The sequence below is a fragment of the Prunus avium genome, chromosome 3, assembly GCF_965620075.1.
Source record: "Prunus avium chromosome 3, drPruAviu1.hap1.1, whole genome shotgun sequence".
Classification (NCBI taxonomy): Eukaryota; Viridiplantae; Streptophyta; class Magnoliopsida; order Rosales; family Rosaceae; genus Prunus; species Prunus avium.
Window position 1 is genome coordinate 6173930 of NC_142286.1, and position 24526 is coordinate 6198455.

The window sequence follows — 24526 nt, forward strand, 5'->3', positions numbered from 1 at the left end:
GGTTCGGTTATGGGGAGGGCACAAGTATTGTAGCACGAACCATGCACTTTACGTATATTAGAGAGAATCAATGCGTCTTGAGCCACGACCCATGGTCTTGATTGCGAACATCTTCATCAACACGTTTAGAGTTCATCACTTGAGTATTCCTGAACATGGGCAGAATTGTTTAGGGTGGATTCCGAAACCCTAGTGTTTGTTACTTGGTACTTTCACATTTTGATAACTCATCTCTGCCATTCTTGTTAAATTTAGAGTTCATTTACTTTCATGCATTAGAATTAGGTCACTTGAACCGAACCAAACCCCCCCCCCCAAGTGTGTTGTGTGTGTGTGTTTGAAACGTTGTGTGTTTTCTTTATTGAATTCTATTTATTTTCGTAACTGTTTTGGACTTTTGGTCCACATTGTGTTCTTCGTTTTTCTGTGCTGAATCCAACCGTATAAAGAATGTGAAATTTGGATAAACGGTTGGAAAGTTATAGGCAAAACGCTGGACAGAGGTCGAAACTGGAAAAACAGAGAAACGAATCTGCCAAAAAACGACCGGTCGTTACTGTTCAGGAGACCGGTCGCACATGAATCTGTCCAAATACGGCCGGTTGTCACTGTTCACGACCGGTCGCACTGTTCACAGCACTGTTCACAGGTGATAAATAGGTGATAAAAGGGTGATAGAAAGCGCTGTTTCTGTTTTTCTTTGGTTTCTTGTGTTGTTTCATTTCTTTTACCTTTCTTATTTCATTTTTAGTTCCCAATTTGTACTGTGTTTGTGTGTTGTGTTAAATTAGTGTTCTTTACATACTCAAATTAGAACTTATAAGAAGCCGACAAGTTCTTCGTGGGATCGACCCCGTACTTACATAATCTATACGTCAATAGATTCGTGCACTTGCGGGTATTTTTAATTGGTTGTTTGCACATTAATTTGTGTCCTTTTAGGAATACAACAGCTGCCACACGTTTTGTGTAAAATCTCAAATTTATTGATTTTCTTCCTTTTTTTAGAGAGAATTATGGATGAGTATGTAGAATATGGAGTTAACAATTTGGAATAATATTATTCAAAGGTACCCTCTTCCCTAGACAAGAACAAGTTGAAGGAGAAGTGAAAAATAGATCCTCTCATGTGCACATGCAGCAGAACCACCCAACATCAATCGTCTTGTTCCCTTGTACCCACCACCAAGGAATGAAATATCGATATTATCGCCGATATTCGTTATTTGTGGCTGTCGATATTTTCCTTGCATACCAGTTATGTTTCGTCATTTTATCAAAATTATCGTCGATAATATCGGCCAAATTTCGGGATGGATATTTTCGTGCAAATTCAAGCTGAAATGGTCAAAATATCGCGATATTAATATTATCGATAATGTCGCGATATTTTGACCCAAAAACATGAAAAATGCTGAAAATTCACCTTCTTGCGCATGGAGGCAGTGGCAGATCCACCATGGGGTTTAGAGGTCCCTTGTTGGCCTTGGCAGATTTGGAAATGGCTCAGACGACCCCATGGCAGATCTGGAAATGGCTTGGAGGTCCCTTGTTGGCCTTGGCCGCCATGAGAGACGACCTCGTGGAGAAGAAGATGCAAGTTGCGAGGGAGAAGAAAAATGGAGGAAGAAGAGAGAGAGAGAGGGAGGAAGAAGAAGAAGACAGTGATTGAGAGGGAGAAGAAAGAGAGAGGAAGAAGAGAGAGAAATGGAGGAAGAAGAAGCCCGAGTCGGCAAGCGCAAACACAAATTTTTTTATAAAAAACGAATTGATCTGTTAGGGTTTTTAAAAATATTTTTACAATTATGTTGGTTAGACCTATAAATACTAAAAGTATACATAAATAATGTAAAGCTATCACTTACCATAGTGGCCTCTGAATTGAAAAGAAGTTTTTGGTCAAGGGTTCAACACCCATTGTGCTCTTTTTGTTGTAATATTCCAGATATTTTATTATTTGGGTTAGTTTTTGGTGTGTGTATTTATTATTTGGGTTGGTGTTATTATTTCGATTAAATTTATGGTTTACATAATGGGCTCAATTTATTGAATGATGTTTTTGTTAATTGGAATAAGTTTGGCGTGTTTTTTTAATTTTCAGCATTGTTTTTATCCTTTAAAAAAATTCAGAATTTTAACACTAGTATTATGACCCCATGGGGTAACAATCCTGCATCCGCCACTGCATGGAGGGATTTGAACCCCTGCCTCTATGAGAAGTTCTCAGCGTCTTATCCAACTCAGCTGAGTACGTATTTGTGATTATATTTTCGACGTGTAATATTTATAACGTCTTTAAAATATTTGTAAGCTAATATTTATTATATAGGATAAATTTCTATATTAAAAAAGACACTAAGGGGATTCGAACCCCTCCCATTTTACTCATTCAACACCTTAACCACCATATCACTTATGTTTTTGTGAAAGTATGCTAAAATATTTATATATATACATGGTTTTGTTTTGAATTTTTTTTGCAAGAAACAAATTGTTTTGAATTCTTTTGACCATTCCTTTTCAAGTTTCTACTTTTGATTATGGTGTGTTTAATCTTTTTTCATTAATTACTACATATTTTCTACACTCATAGTGTTTGCCAGCTCGCTATATAATCAACTTAAATAAGTTAAATCCATCATGCAATGCATTTCCTTCCAATTTTTTATGATATATGATAAACTAATAGATAATTAACTAAATAAACATCTTGAAAAGCTTCAATAAAATTTTCCAAGTTTTTCTTACAATTTCCGTGGTTTTTATTCAATTTTTATCGATATCGATAATATCATGATATTTCCATCGAAATTTCCGTGTTTTTGGCCTACCGATATTTTCGATATCACCGATATTTTAGACCTTGCCCACCACCACACTCATTTCATCTATATATATAAAGCAAAAGGCAAAGATTTGTGAAACATTCAAAATACCAGAAAATGCCATTGGTTAATGCAAACATTAAAAATTGAAATTATTAATTAAATAAGGATAATATGGTAAATCCACACTTTTTTATATTAAAAAAAATTAAAATTAAAATAAAATTCAGAAAATAGATCCTCTTTTTATGGAACACAACTACCCATTATCTTTTTTAATTCTAAAATAAATTTATTATTATTATTTTTTTTTAAAAGCCTCTCGCAGGCGCGGAAGCGCATGCGGAGAGGCTAATATTAACTATATGCGGTTTCTCTTTCTTAATTTCTGTTTTTTTTTTCGTGGAATTTTGCTCAATGCGCAAGGTAGAAAGAATTAATTAACCCAACTTTATGTTTTTATTAACCCCACTAAACTTTTTTAAAATCCTAATAGTTCTGGGGCATTGACTTTTTTCGTTGTCTCTCGCAGTCTCAGTCTCTTTTCCTAAACCCTAAACCCTAAAACCTCTCTCTCAGTCTCAACCTCCTCTCCCCAAATCCGCCCCGACTTTTTCGCGATTTCTCTTTCGCTCTCGCTCTCTCTCTCTCTCTCTCTCTCACTCGCTCTCAGTCTCCCTCTCTCTATTTCTCTGTCTCATCTCTCAGTTCTCTCTCTCTCTCTGTCACCACCGCCATCGATTTCTGTCTCTTTAAGGTAATATCTCGAAACCCTAATTCAAAAATTTAGGGCTTTGACAAATTCTGTTAATTTTAATTATTTTGTCCGACTCTGTTGTGATTTTTCTGGACAGAATTGATTTTGAAGGCTAAGGAAAGGATTTGCTGGCTGGTTGTGTTTCTGGTAATTTTCTGTATTTTTTGGTTGCTGCTTTATTTGTTATGTATTTTCTGTTCTTGGTTAGATGACAACCAGAAATTGTGGCTGTGTTTTTGGTTTATTCTGTTGCTTTATTTGTTCTGTTTATGGTTGCTGCTTTATTTGTAGTTTACAGAAATTTATATTTGGTAAATTTATTTATGAGTCTTTAACTTGTTGTATATGTATAATAATTAATTAATTTTTATAATCGTTTTTATATTTGTTTTTATATATAAATGTACCACGGGTCCTCTGTTTTTATATTTGCTTATGAGGTTGATTGAGACTTTGCTGCTGCGGTTTAGGGTTTAGGCCTAATCGTTCATTCTCCAACAGCTCCACCAACGAAAAGCCTTCTTCTTCATCTTTTTCAGCAGTTACTCAATTCAACATGGCAACCTCATCACAAGCTCAGGCCGTCAAGTCGCTCAACAAATCCCCAGGACGCCGCCGTTTTGTCGTAAGCTGCTTCTGAAGCTTCTTGCTCTTTGTTCTTTTTACTTCAGTTTTCTTTTTAAAGAATTTCATGATGATATTTGGTGGGTTTTTATGTGCAGTTCAAGAGCTTCTCTCAGAGACTAGAAGAAGTTGAAGTTGATGTATTCCGAAGCCTTGATAAAGTTAAATCAGAGCCACAAGTGGGCTCTACGTTTTTCCGGGACTGCCTCGTAGAATGGAGGGTATGTGTCTATTTTTCATAAGATTTTTCTCCAATTTTTAAGCTTTCGTTGTTTTTTCTTTTCTTCTTTGTGATTGTTGGTGCTGATTTTTGTTGTAGGAATTGAACACGGCTGAGGATTTCATCGCTTTCTATGAGCAAATGACGCCATTGGTCCAAACATTGCCTTTGGTGTTGTTGCATAAGGAAACCATAATCTCAGAACTCCTTTCTAGATTACAGATGAAAGCAAGGTTGTCGCTTGAACCCATTCTCAGGTATGGTAACCTATTTGATGCCAACCCTTTTGAGATATCTGATTGTATCTTTGGATTTTTTAATTTCTGAGAGTGGAGCTTTTTTTTTCATTTTCAAATTATCTATGTTTGTGAGCAGGTTAATTGCAGTCCTGTGTAGAGATCTCCTAGAGGACTTTATCCCGTGAGTTTCCTCAGCCTTTAGAATGAATTTAATTTATAGATGCTGGTGGTTTGTTGTTTTTTCTTCCTTATTTGGTCATGATGTCTGTTGGTTATTCGAGACGACTCTTTCAGTCTCTTGAAGAATTACATTATGACCCTTTACTCTTGTTGCATGTATTTTTTTTTTTCACTTGTTGTGGGTTTCTGCCAGGTTCTTGCCAAGGATTGCTGACTCTCTAGTGTCTCTCCTAGAATGTGGTGCCGATAGGGAGCCAGAGGCCATTGAGCAGGTCCAATTTTATTTTTGTTTATTTCCTCATTATTATTGTTGGGGTTTACATGTAATTTTACATGAACTCACAGTTTGCGGTGTTTTTGTGTGCAGATCTTCACATCTTGGTCATCTATTATGATGTACTTGCAAAAATATCTTGTACAACAGCTTGTGCATGTTCTAAAGTAAGTACTTGGTATCATTTTTGTTCTTTTGATTTTCAATGTGTCAGAGCAAACTGGAGACTTTTATTTTAGACAAAATAAGCCCTTTTTAACTTTCCTGGATTCTCTACTGTTAAGTGGATCCAAAGGTGCCCAGTCTATTGACCTTATTGTTATCTCTTTAATTTGTATTTTATGTAGAATGCATCAATATGTTAAATGAAATATTAATGATTGATCTTATTGCAGTAAGTAATATTTTTGGGAGTTTTGTTGATTTTGTTTCTCTTACTTTAGAACGTGCACAAGCTTTAGCACAAAATAAGCCCTTTTTAACTTACAGAAAGATGATAAGAATATTCATGTGACAAATTTCTGGTTTATTAAAAAAAAAAAAGCCAATCAGGCTTAAATAGTATGTTTCTTTTCTTCTTATTTTAAGGATAACTTTTGGTATTGAGTTTTCTTTGGCCCAATTTATACGAATATCTAATGATTGTATTGCTATTTCCACCGTAAGTTTGGAAATAAACTGTGAATACCATTGCATTCAATTTGGTGGAATGTGAATGAACCGCTGCATGCAATAGTTTACATCCTCTGCCTGCAATAGTTTAGTTCGGTCATTCTCTGAAATTGATCTTACAGGTTGTATGACCATACCTATAATATGCACTGCATGTTACAAAGTGAAGGAGATGGCATGTGGTTTCTAAATGTCTATGTTTACATGCTATGACCATACTTACAATATTCACTGCATGTGGGCATCCATGTACTACTATCTTTATGTTCATATTCTCTTTTCTTATGATATATATATATATATCTTGTAGTGTTACTGTAAATTTGAGATATTATCCAAAAGATTACATCCAAGAATTTATGGCAGAGGGGATGTCATTCTTGCTGAGAAATGCACCTTTTGAGCAGCTTAAAAAAGGTATACCTTGCCATATTTTATATTTTCAGTTTTTGCATTTTGAATTTGTTGACTAGGGGGAAACATATGATTATCTCTATACTAGTTCCCTTGCCTTATTTTGAATTTGTGTAGAACTTTTTATTTCTATACGACAATTCATCTAGATGCTTGTTTGTTTTTTTCCCCATGTATTTTGTCAATGATGGATAATAATGTTTAGTTTCTAATTTGATATGCACTACATCTGATGGAAGAGTGACCTTCTTTATGTCTTTCTTAAAATATTTTAATCCAATCACTTGTAGCTGAAGATATAGTTTTAGTTTAGATAACTATAAATTGTTGGCCATATGCCATATATACTAGTGTTATGTTGAATTAAGTTTCTTTCACAGTAATTGATAAATTTTCCTCTTCATTGAATTGGTGCAGGTGTCAAAAAGATCATGTTTGAAGTTGTGAAGAAATCAATACCTGTCAGAAAATATGGAGTCAGTGCTTTACTATATTTTGTCATGCGAGGGACCTCATCAAGGTTCCATTCTAAAGCTGAGCAAGTGTTGCATTTATTGATGGACGACTTGATACTTGTTATTGGTGAAAGCTTCAGCCAGGGTAAGGTTATTCAGTTGTTGACTGTGCTTTTACATATAATTGTATCATATTCAAACGAGTATTTGTACTAATTCATATTTCATCCGTGAAAATTGTATAGTATCATTTAAGGTTCATCCGATACTTATCCAAGAGCACTTGAATATGTTTGTGATTTTGGCTTGGCTTAAGTGTGAAGGCCAAATACAAATTAAAGGTTTTGAAAGAACGGTTGGTTGGTTTAAGAGAAAATTGGTAGTATTTCTAAATTATATGTATGTTCGTGTTTACCTTTTCATTTGTTTATTTTGTTGAATAATTGGAACCATGCATTTTAGGAGTCCACAAATTGTATTAGATTTTGTGGTGAGATGTATGATCCTCATCTAGTAGTTGATATTTTTGGATTTTCCTGGATTCTCTACTGTTAAGTGGATTCAAAGGTGCTCAGTCTATTGACCTTATTGTTATCTCTTTAATTTGTATTTTATGTAGAATGCATCGTTAAGTTAAATGAAATATTAGTGATTGATCTTATTGCAGTAAGTAATATTTTTGGAAGTTCTATTGATTTTGTTTGTCTCTGACTCTCTCTCTCTCTCTCTCTCTCTCTCTCTCTCTCTCTCTCTTTCTCTCTCTCCCTCCCTCCCTGTCAACGCTGCAGGTTCAGACACTGTTGTTGAAGTCTTAATTTCTGCATTACAAAGATTATGTGATGACTTGGACTCGAAGGAGTTGAACTTAATGTTCAATTGCTTATATCAGGAAATAACTGACTCTGTGATTAATGGAGGTGTTGAACGTTTAAGCCGCCTGTTGTCATTGCTTGTTTCTACTGTTCAAGTTAAGAATGGCCAAAGGGTTTGTGGTGAGTGATATAGTGTTTTTGTTTGCTGATTCGTTTATTTTACTATCAAGCATTCATTTCTTTAGTAATGATGTGTTTGTCTGCTCCTTGCGCTACCAACTGTAACATTTGACAGATTACCAACAAATGCTTGAAATTGTGGGTTTGCTTGTGCGGACATTTATCATGCCTTCTGGCATTACAATGGCAGAGGAACATTCATCTGATGTTGTGGATAAGGTTTTGCAGTTAATGCTCTGTATTCTTAGTGGACTGCACAGTTACAATGATATATCAACCATATCTAGTTGTTCATTGCAATGGGCTCCTGTATTTGATCTAAAGAACTCAAGGTGCTGCCTTGAACGAAATCTTTGTGCTTCTGATGTTTTTTGTTTCTGTCTTTCCCTTTTTTTTTTCTCTGGATTAGTTTGTTTGACATAGTTGAGTCCTGCTGTTACAGCTTGTTAGGTTTTATTCGACAACTATTACAAAAGGACGTTTGCATACTAGATATCTTCACTGTTAATATTTTAAGGTAAGATCGAATTTTTTTTTTCCTGGAGTGTTTCCGTATTATGATCTATTATGAGGCTTTTAACTTTTTTCAATTGAATTTTCAGGGCCATGAATGATTTATTAGAAACTTCCCAGGAAGATGTAATTTATTTGTTACTCACCTTCAATGAAAAACTACAAATGGAAACCCAAAGCTTGACCTTCTTAGATAGAACACGTGAAGGAGTTCCAAGGATTCAAGGTTTTATGCGTGGGGCTATCAGCAATTGGGTTGGTGTTTTAAAGGGTATTGTAAATGGGGATTCATCATCCACTTTAATTCATGAAGCTGACTTGGCCCTGCTGTGGGGAGTCATTAACTGCTTTCCACAAATAGCCGAATCCAAAGAAGATTTTTCGCTGTTGATGGATTTGATAGATGCAGATGATCAAATTCTGATGATTGAAGCTGGTACACTACCTCATCTTTTGTAATTTAACCTATGGTTTCTTTGTTTGATAATTTTTTGATGCCATGTTGCTTTATGTTTAGAAAAACTTGTAGACTTATATATATATATATGCAACATTAACCTATGATTTCACCACATTTTAAAATCTGTAGCAGGATCTCTATTCTGGCGGTTAATTAGAATGCTTGCATTGTTATATGTATCAGTGTTTTCTTATTTTCACCACATTTTTTTTGTCTGAATGAATATTATATTTTGAACTGTTGGACTGGCTGAGTCAAATGTGTTTTTGTAGTATTTATCGAAGGTTTTCAGATATGACTGGACCATTTTCTTGGCCTTGACATTTTTTTCATATGGTACTCTTGCAGACAATATTGCAGGTTTTCCTAAACACACTTGGGAGAGCCTAATTGGTGCTACCTTAAATTCCTATTACAAACTTACTTGTGGTAAAAAATCTGAGCTTGACGAAACAAGCAGATTTTTGCATCTTGGAAGTAGACACAAATCATGTCCACAAGTGTTGGTTGCTGTTGCTGATTTTTTGGATTCCGCGTATGGGTATGAATATTCTTGTAATATAGATTTTCCCCCTTTTTAGAGTTAATTGTGTATAAAAGTATGCATTCACATAACCTCCTGCTGTTTCAAATATTAGGCCTATTATGGAAGGAGACACCAAGTCTAGAACCTATCATCCAGAACTACAAGCAGATAAAGCCATAGATGCTTTGGACATATTTGCTGATAATTTGTGCCACTCAGACAGAGGGATTCGTGCTTCAACTCTTAGAATATTGTGCCACTATGAAACTCTAAATTGCAATATTTGCACCGAGGATGAGCCAGTTGCGAAGAAAATGAGAACTGAAGTTTCTCCTACTTGTCATGTGGATAACCAAGGCTTTAATGTATGCTTCTGTTTCTTCATGTTGTGCTTGTTAGAAGTTAATATTCTATATATGAAATTCCATACTGATTTTGGTTCAAATATCAGGTTCTTCCGCTCCTTCTCTCAATCGAGTCAACTCCGCTTTCAATTTCTACCAGTAGGAAAGTTACTCTATTGATTTCTAGAATACAGATGGGCCTCTCCGGTGGAAGAATAGCTGAAGCTTATCTGCCCCTTGTTTTGAATGGGATGATTGGTATCTTCCATAACCGGTTTAGTTATCTTTGGAATCCTACATCAGAGTGCCTTGCAGTTCTGATTAGCCAAAATACTGGACTTGTATGGGAGAGATTAGTTCATTATTTTGAACAATGCCTATCGAGATTTCAAGCATCTTTTGATCAAGTTGAGGAAGTAAATTCTAAGTTGACCAACAAGTCAAGTGGTATGTCACAACTTGATTCTTTCTGTTATGTTGTATTAATCCACAATGAATAATTATCCTATGCTCATTTTGTTAGGCTTCTTCCTGGGTTGCTTTTCACCTTTCTTTCAGGAAATTCTCTCTGTCTAGGATAAAAAACGGGAAGGTTTTTTTAATACTAATAAGTGGGTTGTGTGATATTGATAAGAATCTACTTTTTTTTGGGGGAGCAATATTGGACCTTTGAAGTTTTCTTTGTATTGGTTGGACATGATCCCTTTGGATAGCCAGCATAGTCCCACATTGCAGGGGTAGTTTTGGGCTTTATGGTACATGAGCACCCTTTCTTTATAAACTGGTTTTCCTGGATCAGTTCTACCCATGGGTTAACATGGTATGCACAGGAAAGTTGGGCTGTGTTGTCTCTCCCCTCGATTGGAGGTGGATAGCTGACTAGCCTTGGCACTTAGGGGGAGGGTTCGAATAGTCTCACATTGCCTAGGTATATTTAAGATGTTTATTGTGTATTGTATAAACACATGGACACGCTTTTGTAATCGGTTTTCAAGGATGACTTCTGTCCATCAGTTTCTCATATATATATTTGAAATGTGAATACACTTTCACTGAATGGCTACAAAGTTGTTCCCTTGGATTATCAGTCTTATCCTGTTTCTGTTTTGCAGATCTGGTTGAAGGCTTTAATTTGTGCATTACTTCCAAGTCTGATAGTACGCCTTCCGCAGCAGTATTATCTTCTTTGCTTCAATCTTTACAAAGAATTCCAACCATAATTGAATCCAAGTCTCGTCAGATTATACCTTTGTTTTTAAAGTTTCTGGGCTACAATTGCAAAGACTTTAAAAGGTGATTGTCAGTTGGCATTATACTTTTTACTGCATACTTGTTCTTGGGTGTTTTGAACTTTGTACAGCCTTTAGTCAAAATATTTTTGTGGGCTCATTTGCCTTTATTTTGTGACTGCAGCATCGGGTCTTTCAATCCGAGTGTTTGTAAAGGCAAAGAGTGGAAAGGTGTCCTCAAAGAATGGTTAAACCTGCTGAAACTGATGCACAACCTTAAGTCCTTCTATCAGAATCAGTTTCTTAAAGAGGTCTTACAAAATAGGTTGGTGCAAATTTCATATATATAATTTCCAATTTTTGACCCCTTATTTGACCGATTAATTTTCTCCTGGGTGCCAGGCTTTTGGATGAAAATGATGCTGAAATACAGACGAAGGTTCTTGATTGCCTGTTAATCTGGAAAGATGATTTCCTGCTCCCATATAGTCAACAACTGAAAAACCTAGCCAGCTTCCATAATTTGAGAGAAGAATTAACAACATGGAGTTTATCCAGAGAGTCTAATCTAATTGAAGAAGAACACAGACCTGACCTTGTGCCTATGGTTATCCGTCTTCTGATGCCCAAAGTTCGCAAATTGAAGAAACATGCTTCTCAGAAGGTATGTTCAGTTTTAACTTGTGATATTGTTTATCTTAATCATTCTTGGACCTGTGGTTCTCAAAAATATGTTCTATTATGTTTTTACATACATGTATATATTTGTATAATGTATCATATGTAGAAGGTCTTCTATAAAGAAGGCCTTCATCAGAATTAAATGATCAGTTCACACCTTGTGGGTCTCTCGAGGAGAATCTTGTGTATGATTAGATAAATATTAGGATTGAACAAATTTATTTGTTAGTAAAACTTAGTCTTCTTAAACAACACTTAGCACCTAACTTTACAAAAATTTAGTTTATTCATTTTGGCTTAAGCCATGGTGTGTCTGAGACAGGGCCACTGAAAGGGTCTCATACTCTTGCATAATTCCTTCAAGCTTAGGTGTAACTTAAAAGATTAGGGCAGGTTTGATCTGAATGTGCAAAGGAAATGAATAAACATATAAGTATCATCAGTGATATACCTACAAGGCAACAAATCCTCTCAAACATCTAAATGTGAGACCACCATCAGTTCATTTCGATAGTTTCCCCTTGGAGGGATGTATGTGGTGTTTAGAATGCTAGGGAAGTTAGATGAGTTTGTAACTTGGGCTTCAATATTTCGAATGCCTCTTGGTTGAGAACAGTTCAGAACTGGGGTAAAAGAACATATTGTGGAAAAGATAAACACACCCTTGATAAACAAGATTGCTAGTATGAATTTTAAGAACTTATGGGCAGATAATTTAAAAATATGTTATGAGGTTGTCATGTACCTAAGGACTAAGGGTCCAACTTTCTCATGCTTGGCCTGAGATCAAACTGGACTAGGATAGTATTTTATGTAATTTCATAAACACACACACACACACACACACACATACCCACACTAGCACGCACATGCACACGCACAAAAAAAGTATTTGCATATTCGTACTCAAATTTCATGGCCATGTGTACATAAACTGTTTTCCCCCTTGACATGTCTTATTGTTGTTGTAATTGTACTATTTTATGAATTATATGTTTAATTGGTGTGTTATGGGTTGATTTTACATTCCCAAATGCTTCACTAGAATACGTGTTCATTCGTCTTGGTTTATTTTATTGATAATTCCATAAATTTTTCATGCCAATTTTTCCAGCATTTTTCATCATTATTGCAGTTTAAATTACCATGGATGACACTTTTCATACCTTTCTCAGCTTTCAAGAGTAAATCATCGGAAGGCAGTTCTTGGTTTCATAGCTCAAGTTGAAGTTGAAAAGCTTCCTCTTTTCTTTGTGCTGTTAATAAAGCCCTTGCAAATTGTTTCAATGGGAAGTGACGGTGCTGCAAGCTGGTTTTGGACCTTGCCAAACGGTTCTTTGGCTGAATTTCAAGCATTGGATTTCTTAAAATATTTCACTTTGAGCAATATATCAGCCCTATCTTGGAAGAAAATATCTGGTTTTCTTCATGTGATTGAAGATATCCTTGGAGTTTTTGATGCATCGCGTGTTGGTCCCTTTCTTGATTTTCTAATGGGGTGTGTCGTTCGGATATTAGGAAGCTGCAGTTTAAGTCTTGATGTGGCAAAAGGCAATGGATCTTCAGTTGAAAATTATACAGATTTGGACCTTACTTTGCTTGGAAAAGAAAGTGCAGTGGAAAATAATGTTTTGGTAATACTTCATTTGTCTATTTACTTTTAGAAGAAACAAATACTTTATTAAATAATAGTTAGTGAATTACACAGTTTGTCTGGTCATGGACAAGATGTCCACCATCTTGACAGTAAATTGAGTTACATGGAATATGAAACATAATTTCTTTTGGCTGTAAATTGAGTTAACAATTTCTTTGTAATTTACTGAGCAATTTATGGTCTATGTGCAGATCTCCACAACTTTGAGGCAGTTCAAGGATTTGAGGTCTTTATGTCTGAAAATTGTATCCTTTGTTCTCAATAAGTATGAAGATCATGAATTTAGTTGCGAGTTCTGGGACTTATTCTTCATGTCATGCAAGCCTTTAATTGATGGTTTCAAGCAGGAGGGACCCAGCGGCCAGAAACCTAGTTCACTATTCTCTTGCTTTCTTGCTCTGTCTAGAAGCCAAAAACTTGTACCACTACTGTGTAGGGAACAAAAACTTGTTCCTGATATACTCTCAATTCTAACTGTCACGTCAGCATCTGAAGCTATTGTATCTTGTGTTCTTAAGTTTGTTGAGAACCTTTTGAATCTTGATCACGAGTTGGATGATGAAGATAGTGCTGTAAAAAGAGTTATACTCCCGAACCTAGAAGCACTTATTGATAGCCTGCACAGTCTTTTTCACAGTAATAATGCTGCCAAGAGGTAATAATGGGGTCATTTTCTGTGTACACGGACACACATGCACAAAATTACAAAGCAGTGGTGTCACCTTCATAATGTGCTTGCTATGAGACATTTTGCTTTATTTGAGTATATCTGCAGAGAATTCCTTTGAAGTATTTGCTTTTCTTGCATTGAACTCAACCTTCTTGGTGTTTCTTTTCCCTTGTATGACACAATGGACGCTTTCGTGCGGCTTACAGGATTACATTTCCAAATCCACCCTAGTTTTGAGCATTTAGAAGTATCTATGCTAGTTATAGGCAGCTGACTTACTATTTTTCGTTAATGCTTATAACATCTTAAGAGTTAAGACTCTTATCGTTACATTAACTCTACAATGTGTGATTGTTGCATGTATGCACTTCGATGTTCAGTTAAGCTGATGAAAAAAAAAATTATTAAGGACATAGCAATTTGCAAACTTGATTAACATTGTTTTGTTGTTAAATGAATAGCCATGAAATAGATTGCAGGTTGAGTACAAATTATGTGTCCCGTTATACAATGTGCTTGAAAGTTTTTACATACGGTTCGATATGCGGAGTCCCTTGCTATGCTTTCTTCTAATAACCAAAAGGACTATCTTTTCAAATAGTTTGTTTCATTTCGTTTACTGGATGGAGTTTTTGGGATGCTGTTTTCAGACAGATGTCTTTTCTGTGATGCTGCCTAATTGATGCTAAGTTGGCTACCACCTTGTGTTATCTGTTAGTTTCTTTATTGGTATTAAGATGAAGGCAGATTAAGAATAGTAGCATTCCCCAGCGTTCATTTTGAATATTTATTGAATGTCCATGAGATAAACTTTGTTGATCATTTCTTACCATTAAGCATGATGATTGACGAATCTTCTTGTTAATGCCGACCTTGATAGGATTGACAGCCTTAGCCTCCATTTTCCTGATTTCCGTATTAACCTTAAACCACATTTCTCATCTATATTCTGCACTGCTAATTTCCTGTTTTAAGTATTTTGTGGAAAAGAAAGGATGTCATCTTATATGCCATGTTTGTCTCATGCTATTTTACTGCCAGGAAATTGTTTAAACACCCAGGAGACACAGAAACAAGAATTTTCAAATTTTTACCAAAGTATATAAAAAGTGCAGTGCCAGCCAGGAAATTTGTGGATATATTGCTTCCAGTTTTAGCAAATGGAACTCAAAATTCAGGTAATTATATCTTGAAAAATCTCAGCTTTCGTACTTAATGAAGGATTTCCACCTCAGATACTTAAAGTCTTCTGTTTACCTTGCAGATTTTTGTTTTGAAGTGGTGCAAGTATTTCGTGATATTGTTCCAGTATTGGGGAGTGATATTACAAATAAAATTCTTAATGCAGTATCTCCCCTACTTACTTCTACTGATCTAGATAAACGTGTTTTTATTTGTGATCTTCTGGATGCTGTTGCTAGAGTAGACCCTTCTGTTCACTTCGTGGTACTGTGTGAACCCCTCTTTATCTCTCTTTTATTAGAATTTCATTGGCTTTGTAATTTTAAATTTTGTCATTATTTTCTCGTAACTCTTCAAAGGAATGCAGGCAAAACTTGTTCAGGACTTGAATGCAACCTCTAATACAGAATTGGGTAGCCTGGATTATGACAATGTTGTCAATGCTTATGAAAAGATCAGTGTTGATATATTCTATACAATTCAAGAGGATCATGTATTGGTCATTTTGTCTCATTGTGTCTATGACATGTCGTCTGAAGAATTAATCTTGAGGCACAGTGCTTACAAGTCATTGTGTTCATTTGTTGAATTTGCTGCCCTAATACTTGGCCAAGTAGTTAACAACCACTGTGAAATGCCTGATGTGCCTGACAAGATGTTGGCCTCTGATAATTTTTATTGGACAAGAGCATGCATTCAGAGAATAACAAGCAAGTTTCTTTTGAACCATATGGGTAATGCTTTGAAGAGAGGAACTTCAATTAGAAAGGTAATAAGTTTGTTCTTATCTTCCTGCAGGACTGATGGTATATCAATGCCAATTAAACACAAAGTCAAATCTGCACTATCATACAACATCCTGTAAATACATTAACAGACCATGCACATGCATATGCATCTGTAACTAGAACTTTTCAAAGAGTCAGTGCCGATCTAATGTTGGACAAATATTGCAAAATGTGTTAAAAATTCAGTGCAATAATAATGCCTAAGTTAATGGCCAAAAACAAAAAAATGCCTAAATTACTGGCAAAAAAATAAAATCTGATTGGTTGCAACTCCAAGATACACTTCTTTCTATACTTCACACCCTCTTTATGATTGACTGGTGTGGTTTCAGGAATGGATTGATTTACTAAGAGAAATGGTGTTAAAACTCCCAGAAGTGGCAAATCTGGGTTCATTGAAGCCTCTTTGTGATGAAGATGCTGAAATTGATTTTTTCAACAATATTGTTCACTTACAGGTGAAGTTTTGCATCATATCTGTGGTCATTTTTTCTTAATTAAAACATGTTATATTCTTTTTAAAAATCAACTGCTGATCAATTCAGAGGAAATGTTTGTCTTGAGAAGGAGTGATGAGTCTCCTCACATATTTACTTTTCTTTGTGCAGAAACATAGGAGAGCCAGGGCTTTGTCACGCTTTAGGAATGTTATCAACGCTAGCTATATGCCAGAGGTTATTTTTCTCTCTGTTTTTATTCCTCAAAAAATAATTTGGTGATTTGTTTCACATCTCAGAGTTTTCAACCGAGTCACTAAAATCTACTTTGCTGATATCACATCCAGGGCATCACAAAGAAAGTGTTTGTACCCCTTTTTTTCAATATGTTGCTGGAGGAGCATGAAGGAAAAGGCGAACATGTAAAAAATGTCTGCATAGAGGCCCTTGCTTCAATTTCCAGTCACATGGAATGGAATTCATACTACTCATTGTTGATGAGATGCTTTAATGAGATGATCAAGAATCCTAATAAACAAAAGCTCCTTCTGCGGCTCATCTGTTCTATCTTGGACCAGTTTCACTTTTCAGATGCCAAAGACTCTTTGGATAATGTTTCCAACAAAGGGACCACCGATTCTGGCACGTCAATCTTGCGTAGATGTAGTAGTTCTGTTTCGGCAAATGAAATACAGACATGCCTTCAAAAAGTTGTGCTTCCTAAGATACATAAGTTACTGAGTGATTCTGAGAAGGTCAATGCTAACATCAATCTTGCTGCACTGAGAGTATTAAGGTTGCTACCGGGAGATGTAATGGACTCACAGCTTCCCAGCATTGTTCACCGAATTTCAAATTTTTTGAAGAATCGATTAGAAAGCATCCGTGAAGAAGCTAGGTCCGCTTTGGCTGCTTGTTTGAAGGAGCTGGGGCTGGAATACTTACATTTTATAGTCAAGGTTTTGCGAAGTACATTGAAACGGGGATATGAGTTACATGTGTTGGGATACACACTGAACTTTATTTTGTCAAAGTTTCTTGTCACTCCAATTAGTGGGAAATTGGACTACTGCTTGGAAGATCTCCTTTATATTGTGCAAAATGACATTCTTGGAGACGTTGCTGAGGAAAAAGATGTTGAAAAGATTGCTTCCAAGATGAAAGAAACTAAGAAGCAGAAGTCTTTTGAAACCCTGAGATTGATTGCTCAAAGTGTAACATTCAAAAGCCACGCCTTGAAACTTCTATCCCCTGTTACTGCTCAATTTGAGAAACATTTGACACCAAAAACCAAGACAAAATTGGAAAGTATGTTAACTCACATAGCGGCTGGTATTGAATACAATCCAACTGTTGATCAGACTGACCTATTTATATTTGTATATGGTCTGATTGAAGATGGAATAAATGAAGAAAATGGCCAGGGTGAGAATTTGTTTATTACACGGGTAAATGGACGCCGTCGAAATGATATGACTGGAAAAGCTGTTTCGTCAGGCTGTGTTGCAGGTGCTAAATCAGTATGTTCACATCTTATTTCAGTGTTTGCTCTTGGGATATTTCAGAAGCGCATAAAGAATTTGAAATTGGGAAATAAGGATGCACAAATGTTGTCAATGTTAGATCCGTTCGTCTTACTGTTAGGGAAGTGCTTGAACTCCAAGTATGAAGATGTCGTATCTGCATCACTTAGATGCCTCACCCCACTTGTCAGGTTGCCTTTGCCTGCCATCGAATCTCAGGCAGATAATATTAAAGCCGCACTGTTTGGTATTGCTGAAAGTTCAGTTAATACTGGCAGCTCTCTAATGCAGTCATGTCTGAGGTTGTTGACTGTACTTTTGCGCGGCACCAAAATCACTCTGTCATCTGATCAGCTACATCTGTTGATTCAGCTTCCACTGTTTGTTGATCTTGAGAAGAATCCCTCCTTTGTTGCTCTTTCACTTCTAAAGGCAATTGTTAACCGCAAGCTAGTTGTTCCCGAGATATATGATCTTGTAACTAGAGTTGCAGAATTGATGGTAACAAGCCAAGTAGAACCAATTCGACACAAATGTAGCAAGATTTTATTGCAATTCTTACTTGATTATCGTCTCTCTGAAAAACGCTTGCAACAGCATTTAGATTTTCTGCTGTCAAATCTGAGGTGAGTGCCTAGTAGTGCCTTCGAAAAGTTCATCTTTCCTTATTGTTTTGTTTAATGATGGCTTGACTCTTGTCACAGGTATGAGCATTCGAGCGGAAGAAAATCTGTGCTTGACATGCTCCACACAATTATTGTTAAATTTCCAAAAGGCGTTGTAGATGAGCAATCCCAGACTTTTTTTGTCCATTTGGTGGTTTGCTTGGCTAATGATCAAGATAATGAAGTTCGTTCCTTGGCTGGTGCAGCTATAAAATGTCTCACCGGCTATATAAGCCTACATTCATTTCGTTCCATTCTTGAGTACAGCCTATCTTGGTATTTGGGTACGAAGCAACAACTGTGGAGTGCTGCAGCACAGGTAAATTTTTTTCATTTATTTCTCAAGTTTAAAGTTATTTAGCCTTCTTATTTGAATGATGTGATTTCTTACTCTTCTCCCGTGTACTGTGTCGTCATTATAGTTCCCCACTAATTGTAGAGAACAATTAGCTTTCAAGAATATCACAATATAGGTATATGTAAGGTTGTTATCTGGACAAAAAGTGATCTTGGAAGACAACTGAATTTTATATGTATTTTTTAAAGAACTTTTTCAGTATGCTAATGTTATTAGCACTTTTAAATGAATGTGGTTGGTGTGCTGGGGGAGTTTTAACTGATACAATATGCCCAATGCTCTATGCGATATATTCCAAAGCTCTCTCAAATTTTGCCATCTGGAGTTTGTTAAATAAAAAAAGAATGTGGAGATAAGGTCACATTTCCTGAAGTTTCATATTTGGAGTGTATACTGTATGTCAGAAAGCATGTAGAAAGGATGGATGACCCATGTGTTTTCCTGAGTGATGCAGGATCTGATTAATGTCTACAAAAATTGGATCTGCATTCTTCCTTGTCTCTGTTTTTGCTATCTCATGTTTTTGTGTCAAACGTTGTAATCCTAATTTTGAGGAGATTATCATAGTTTTCCAAATCCTTTATCATAGCTTTATACCGACTTTACTTTCTGTGGTTCATTCACATTTCTCTTGGTTAACGCCTTATATCTATTTGATAGGTTTTGGGATTACTGGTTGAAGTCATGGAGAAAGGATTTCACAAGCATATCAACAAAATGTTGTCAGTTGAAGTCATGGAGAAAGAATTTCATAAGCATATCAACAGAATATTGCCAGTGACTAAATGTATCTTACAGTCTGCCATCAATGCAGTCACTGATGGGCAACTAGATTTTTCTAATGAAACTAACATTCCTTTATGGAAGGAGGCATATTATTCGTTAGTTATGCTGGAGAAAATGCTGCATCAGTTCCATGGTCTATGCTTTGATAGGGATCTTGAGGTATGTCATTAGTTAACACATCATAAAACATTGCAATGACTTGTGGTATTTCAAAAATCCCTCAAACGATTTTTAACTTTATAATATAGTAATTTAGAAATAGGTAGTCCAGAAGTTCTATATGTCAAATATGCTATCCTTCATCATAAAATATTAGAAAAGATGATCATAATAGATAAACTTATATTCATAATCTGGGCATTGAAGATGTTCAAATCCCTTTTTCTCTGTTGTAACTGTTCCATTCTTTTGCTTAAATTTAGGATATATGGGAAGCAATTTGTGAATTACTCCTGCATCCACACATGTGGTTACGTTGCATTTCCAGTCGCCTCGTAGCTTTCTACTTTGCTGCTGTCACAGAGGCATGCTCCACAAATCATGAAAAACCATTTGGGACTTACTATCTTATTAGACCAAGTAGACTTTTCATGATAGCTGTTTATGTCTGCTGCCAAATGAAAACACAGCTCGTTGATGATGCTGCCAGTAATATGATTACACAAAATCTTGTGTCCACTATTTGTGGGGTGCATTCGTTGGTGGGACAAACAGAGTGTGCAGATCCCACCCAGTTCTGGTCCACCCTTGATCAGCATGAGCAGGGCCGTTTTCTTAAAGCTTTTGAGTTGCTCGATGCTAGAAAAGGAAGGAGCATGTTTTTATCTCTTACCTCTGGAATATGCGACAAAAATAATGAAAGCCCCTCAAAGAATATTCGGTACTTGCTTGTCTCCAGCCTGCTAAAAAAAATGGGAAAAATTGCCCTTCAAATGGAGGCTATTCAGGTTTGTCCCAAAGGATGATTTCTTAAACTTCCTATTTTTTGTGTGTAGATATTTTGGAACATTTCTTGTCATAGGAGCATTTTTTTTAAATTTGGTTGTTCACTAAAATAGCTATTACTATTGGTGACATTGTAATTCTTTAGTATGTATTTTTTTTTCCGATAAAAATCATAGTGTAATTGTTCCGTGCAGATGAAAATTGTCTTTGATAGTTTTGGAAAAATTTCATCCGAAATAAGTCAGGAAGACTGCCTGCTTTATGCCTATGAAATCTTGCTGCCCTTGTATAAAGTTTGCGAAGGATTTTCTGGGAGAGTGATTCCTGGTGAGTTTTCTGTCTCACTATTTTTCCCCATGTTGCCATTTTAATTGCATACAGTAGAAGTATCTAGAAAGTTTGTCCTGCATATCCTAAAAGCCATAGGCTCGTGCTGCCTAAATAAATAGCTTGCATTCGGGCTCTTTGCATGCCATATCTGCATCCCTCTGCGACAATCCTAATACAGCTAGAACACAACAAATTATTGTTATGGATCCTATTGTACATGGCCTTTTTATGCAACATTGCATTGATGAGGGCTCAAGTGTTTGAACTATTAATCTTTCGGTCAAAGTGGAAGAGTATACATCCACTTTGGTTTTTTCTAAGGAAGGCCATTTTATAAATTTGCTTCAAAAATCAAAATTGAGTTACCTGTGAAACCTTTGTTTCAAACTTTATTTATTTATTTATTTTTGAGTAGTTATTTTTGGTTGAATTCTTGAGTGGTTTAATATCATGGAATGTCAGAACAATCTTTATATACTATATTGAATAGAATAAGATAGCTCCCTATTGTTTATCTATATTTTGAAGTGCTATCTGACAAGTTGCTATCTCATGGTCTTATATTGACTACCAGAAAATATGAAGCAATTAGCGCAAGAAATTTCTGAACGCATACGAAATAAACTAGGCGTACAAAATTATGTACTGGTTTACAATGACATCCGGAAGAATCTCAGGGCAAAGAGGGATAAGAGGAAACATGAAGAAAAGCGCATGGCTGTTACTGATCCTATGCGAAATGCAAAGAGAAAATTGAGGATTGCGGAGAAGCATCGTGCCAACAAGAAAAGGAAGATGATGACAATGAAAATGGGGAGATGGACGCATTCCAAGTCAAAGTAGATGTTGCAAAAGGCCAATGCCCTTCTTGGACCACTCACTCTGATGAATTTTCTGCTTTGGTCATTAGGCGGCTACGATAGGACGCTACTTCGGTTGAGAGATTAATTTTTGTAACGGCTCTAGTTCTGTTAATATAAGTTATCATTACAGTTTTGCTTAGGTAGAATCTATATATATATATATATATATATATATATATATATTTTATTCCCAAGTCAGCACAGGATAGGGATATCATAGGATGTAAATACCGTTTCAAGATGTGCAGACATGATGCTGAAATTGGCAGCATTTACAGTATTTTATATTTCTGTTGGTTATGACTTTCATAGCCCCAGTATCCTATTGTTACACTATCAATTCTCTCTCTCTCTCTCTCTCTCTCTCTCTCTCTCTCTCTCTCTCTCTACAAGCCATAGATTCTAATCTATAGTAAGAATTGCAAAGGGACAAGTCTACCCTCTTTCCCATCCGCCTTTTAATAAAGGCTTATTTATGTACATGCCCCCTGTGCTTTCAAACTTGTCTCATATTACAATCTGGGTTTTGATAAGTCTCAAAATACCCCCTACACTTTTAAAAACCATCTCACGTTACCTAATCCATTAATATTATAGACGTTCTGTTACGTGCTTTGGGCCCCACTTCGTTTTAATCCTTAACATTGGAGAATAAAGGTTTTTTCAGCTTCAGAAAAGGGGAAACGGGGTATTTGGGTGAGAAGGGGAAATTTGGAGAAGAAGGCTGGGGCTTATGAAAATCTGAGGTGGGGTTCGAATTTTGGGAGAATCTGGAGAAGAAATCACTGTTTGGGTTGGGTTGCTGCTACTGCAGCTTGTAATCTATACCCAGTTCCTAATCCTTCGCTTGAAGATACAAACTAGAAAGAACAAATAGTTGGGCACAGGTCGGGCAAAACTGGTCTCTACTTCTGGTTGCTTGTGCTCTTCTTCTTGAGTAGACTTCCAAACTTGCAGAGTAAAGGCTTCTTCTTCTGTTGCTACTACTGCTTTGATGGAGAGATTCTGCCATCATCAATGCTTTCGATTGAAGTAACTCCATTAATCTGATCCAACACCTCCTCACCACCCCCAACCTTTGAGTCCACTTCCTCTTCAAAGGATTCCTGCTCTTGTTCCCTCTCCGGCGAGAATTCCTTCTTTTCAATCTTACAGCTCTCCCACATCTTATATTCAACTTCTACAGAGTCATCCTCTTTCTCTTTGCTCTCATCTTCTTTTGGTTTCTCATCCAAATTTCCCCTTCTCACCCAAATACTCCCTTTCCCCTTTTCTGAAGCTGAAAAAACCCTTATTCTCCAATGTTAAGGATTAAAACGAAGTGGGGCCCAAAGCACGTAACGGAACGTCTATAATACTGACGGAATGGGTAACGTGAGACGTTTTTTAAAAGTGTGCGGGGTATTTTGAGACGTTTCAAAGCCCATGTGGTAATATGAGACAAGTTTGAAAGCACAGGGGGTATGTACATAAATAAGCCTTTAATAAACATGGTAAATACAAGTTTACTCGGGTATAAAATGACCTTTGAAGACCTAAGAAAAAATGTTTAAAAAGAATCCTCTCCCGCCAGTGTAAGTTGTACACACCTGAAACTTACTACGCTCACCAAAGAAAATATCTTTGTCAAAACATTCAATGGAATCTTTATATTTAATTAATTATCAGTTCTTTGGTAAATGGTAATTAAATATTTTTGCTATCTAATAAAATATGAATGCTAGTTTTCTTGTTCTCCGTCATTCAGGGCTTAGGGCCATCGCCCTTACCTCATAAATGGACAACAAAACCTTGAACCCTACACATTTTCTCCTCCTCTCTCTCCCTCTCTATACCCTGTTCTCTGTCTGTGTTGTTCGAAGCAGAGAGAGCCATGGCCACAGCTACTTTGCTCTGTTCCTTACGATGCCGTGACGTGGCTTCAGCCTCCCTCTCTGCCTACCGTTCTGTAAGTGTCACATTCTCTTCAACTTCCATACAACCTCTTATTCTTTAGGGCTTGTCCAATATAAGTTCCTACATTTTCTATTTCCTAGACATATATCCATCACTCTATAAATCTATGTGTAAAATCTATTTCAAATTTAAATGACCAGTAGGATATAAGAGGTCAAAGTATTCATATGTTTTTACATTGTTGCCACCAGACTTCATATTTTATTTCTAACTAGCCTCTCCGCACGCGCTTTCGTGCATGCGAGAGGCTTTTTTTAAAAAAATTTAAATTTACATATTATCCTCATTTAATTAATAATATCAATTCTTAATGTTTGCATTAACCAAGGGCATTTTCTGGTATTTTGAATGTTTCACCATTCTCTGCCTTTTGCTTTATGTATATAGATTTATTTCAAGCATTTCATTAACTGCCATAATTTTAATTAATACTCCCTATTAATAGCATATCAATCACGTCATTTCTTTTGGTTGACATTCCCTCTAACATATTGCCCCTAAAATTGCAAACCCCAAAAAAAAAAAAAATTCTGTAAATTACATATCCAATAATGTACCTATGAAAAATATAAATATAAATATATACGTATAAAAATATAGGTATATTATTTACCAGAAAAATTTAGAGAAAAATAGTTACACAATAATCTAAAATAAAAATATAGATACACAATAATTTATAAAAAAATAATAGGTAGATTATTATCCATGAAAAAACTAGATACAATAAATGGAATCCAAGTTCTAAAATAGGTAGATTATTATCTGAGAAAGATGGAACAAAATTTCAAAAAGGCAATAAGGAAAATTGCCTTTTTTCGGACAACACATTGTTGACTGTATTAATGAATTTTAATAATAAAACGGATAATTAATTGCAAACAAAATTTTTAGAGGGAATCACCACAATAATTTGGGGAACCAAAAATTAAAACACCACCCCATTACACGTTGAAATATA

The 24526-nt window shown here is 35.8% G+C and overlaps 1 protein-coding gene across 5 annotated transcripts; it reads left to right on the forward strand.

The window, feature by feature from the left end:
- The first annotated feature begins 3324 nt into the window (after nt 1-3324).
- On the forward strand, nt 3325-21926 carry LOC110760073 (ARM repeat superfamily protein). 5 transcript variants are annotated; one of them, XM_021962258.2, is made up of 33 exons: nt 3325-3582; nt 3680-3729; nt 4053-4207; nt 4305-4427; nt 4526-4683; nt 4802-4846; nt 5039-5117; nt 5213-5286; nt 6102-6208; nt 6623-6805; nt 7449-7652; nt 7768-7984; nt 8095-8169; nt 8255-8601; nt 8974-9166; nt 9264-9516; nt 9603-9942; nt 10608-10788; nt 10909-11049; nt 11127-11388; nt 12581-13039; nt 13254-13717; nt 14774-14910; nt 14997-15178; nt 15282-15683; nt 16035-16160; nt 16311-16376; nt 16487-18288; nt 18367-18646; nt 19346-19630; nt 19894-20418; nt 20611-20743; nt 21321-21926. In XM_021962258.2, the coding sequence occupies exons 3-33, from the start codon at nt 4139-4141 to the stop codon at nt 21587-21589; spliced, it is 8181 nt and encodes a 2726-aa protein (XP_021817950.2). In that variant the 5' UTR covers nt 3325-3582; nt 3680-3729; nt 4053-4138; the 3' UTR covers nt 21590-21926. The 5 variants fall into 5 exon arrangements, with proteins under 5 accessions (XP_021817950.2, XP_088106359.1, XP_021817948.2 ...); XM_088250233.1 differs by having other exon boundaries at nt 4084-4207; XM_021962256.2 differs by having other exon boundaries at nt 4122-4207.
- The last annotated feature ends 2600 nt before the right edge of the window (nt 21927-24526 follow it).

Excerpts from the sequence above, each read along its gene's own strand:
- LOC110760073 (XM_021962258.2), top strand. The coding sequence starts at position 4,139 with ATGGCAACCTCATCACAAGCTCAGGCCGTCAAGTCGCTCAACAAATCC. Across the intron at positions 5,287-6,101 it reads CAGCTTGTGCATGTTCTAAA|TGTTACTGTAAATTTGAGAT; the intron begins GTAAGTACTTGG and ends TATATCTTGTAG. Across the intron at positions 20,419-20,610 it reads TTCAAATGGAGGCTATTCAG|ATGAAAATTGTCTTTGATAG; the intron begins GTTTGTCCCAAA and ends TGTTCCGTGCAG.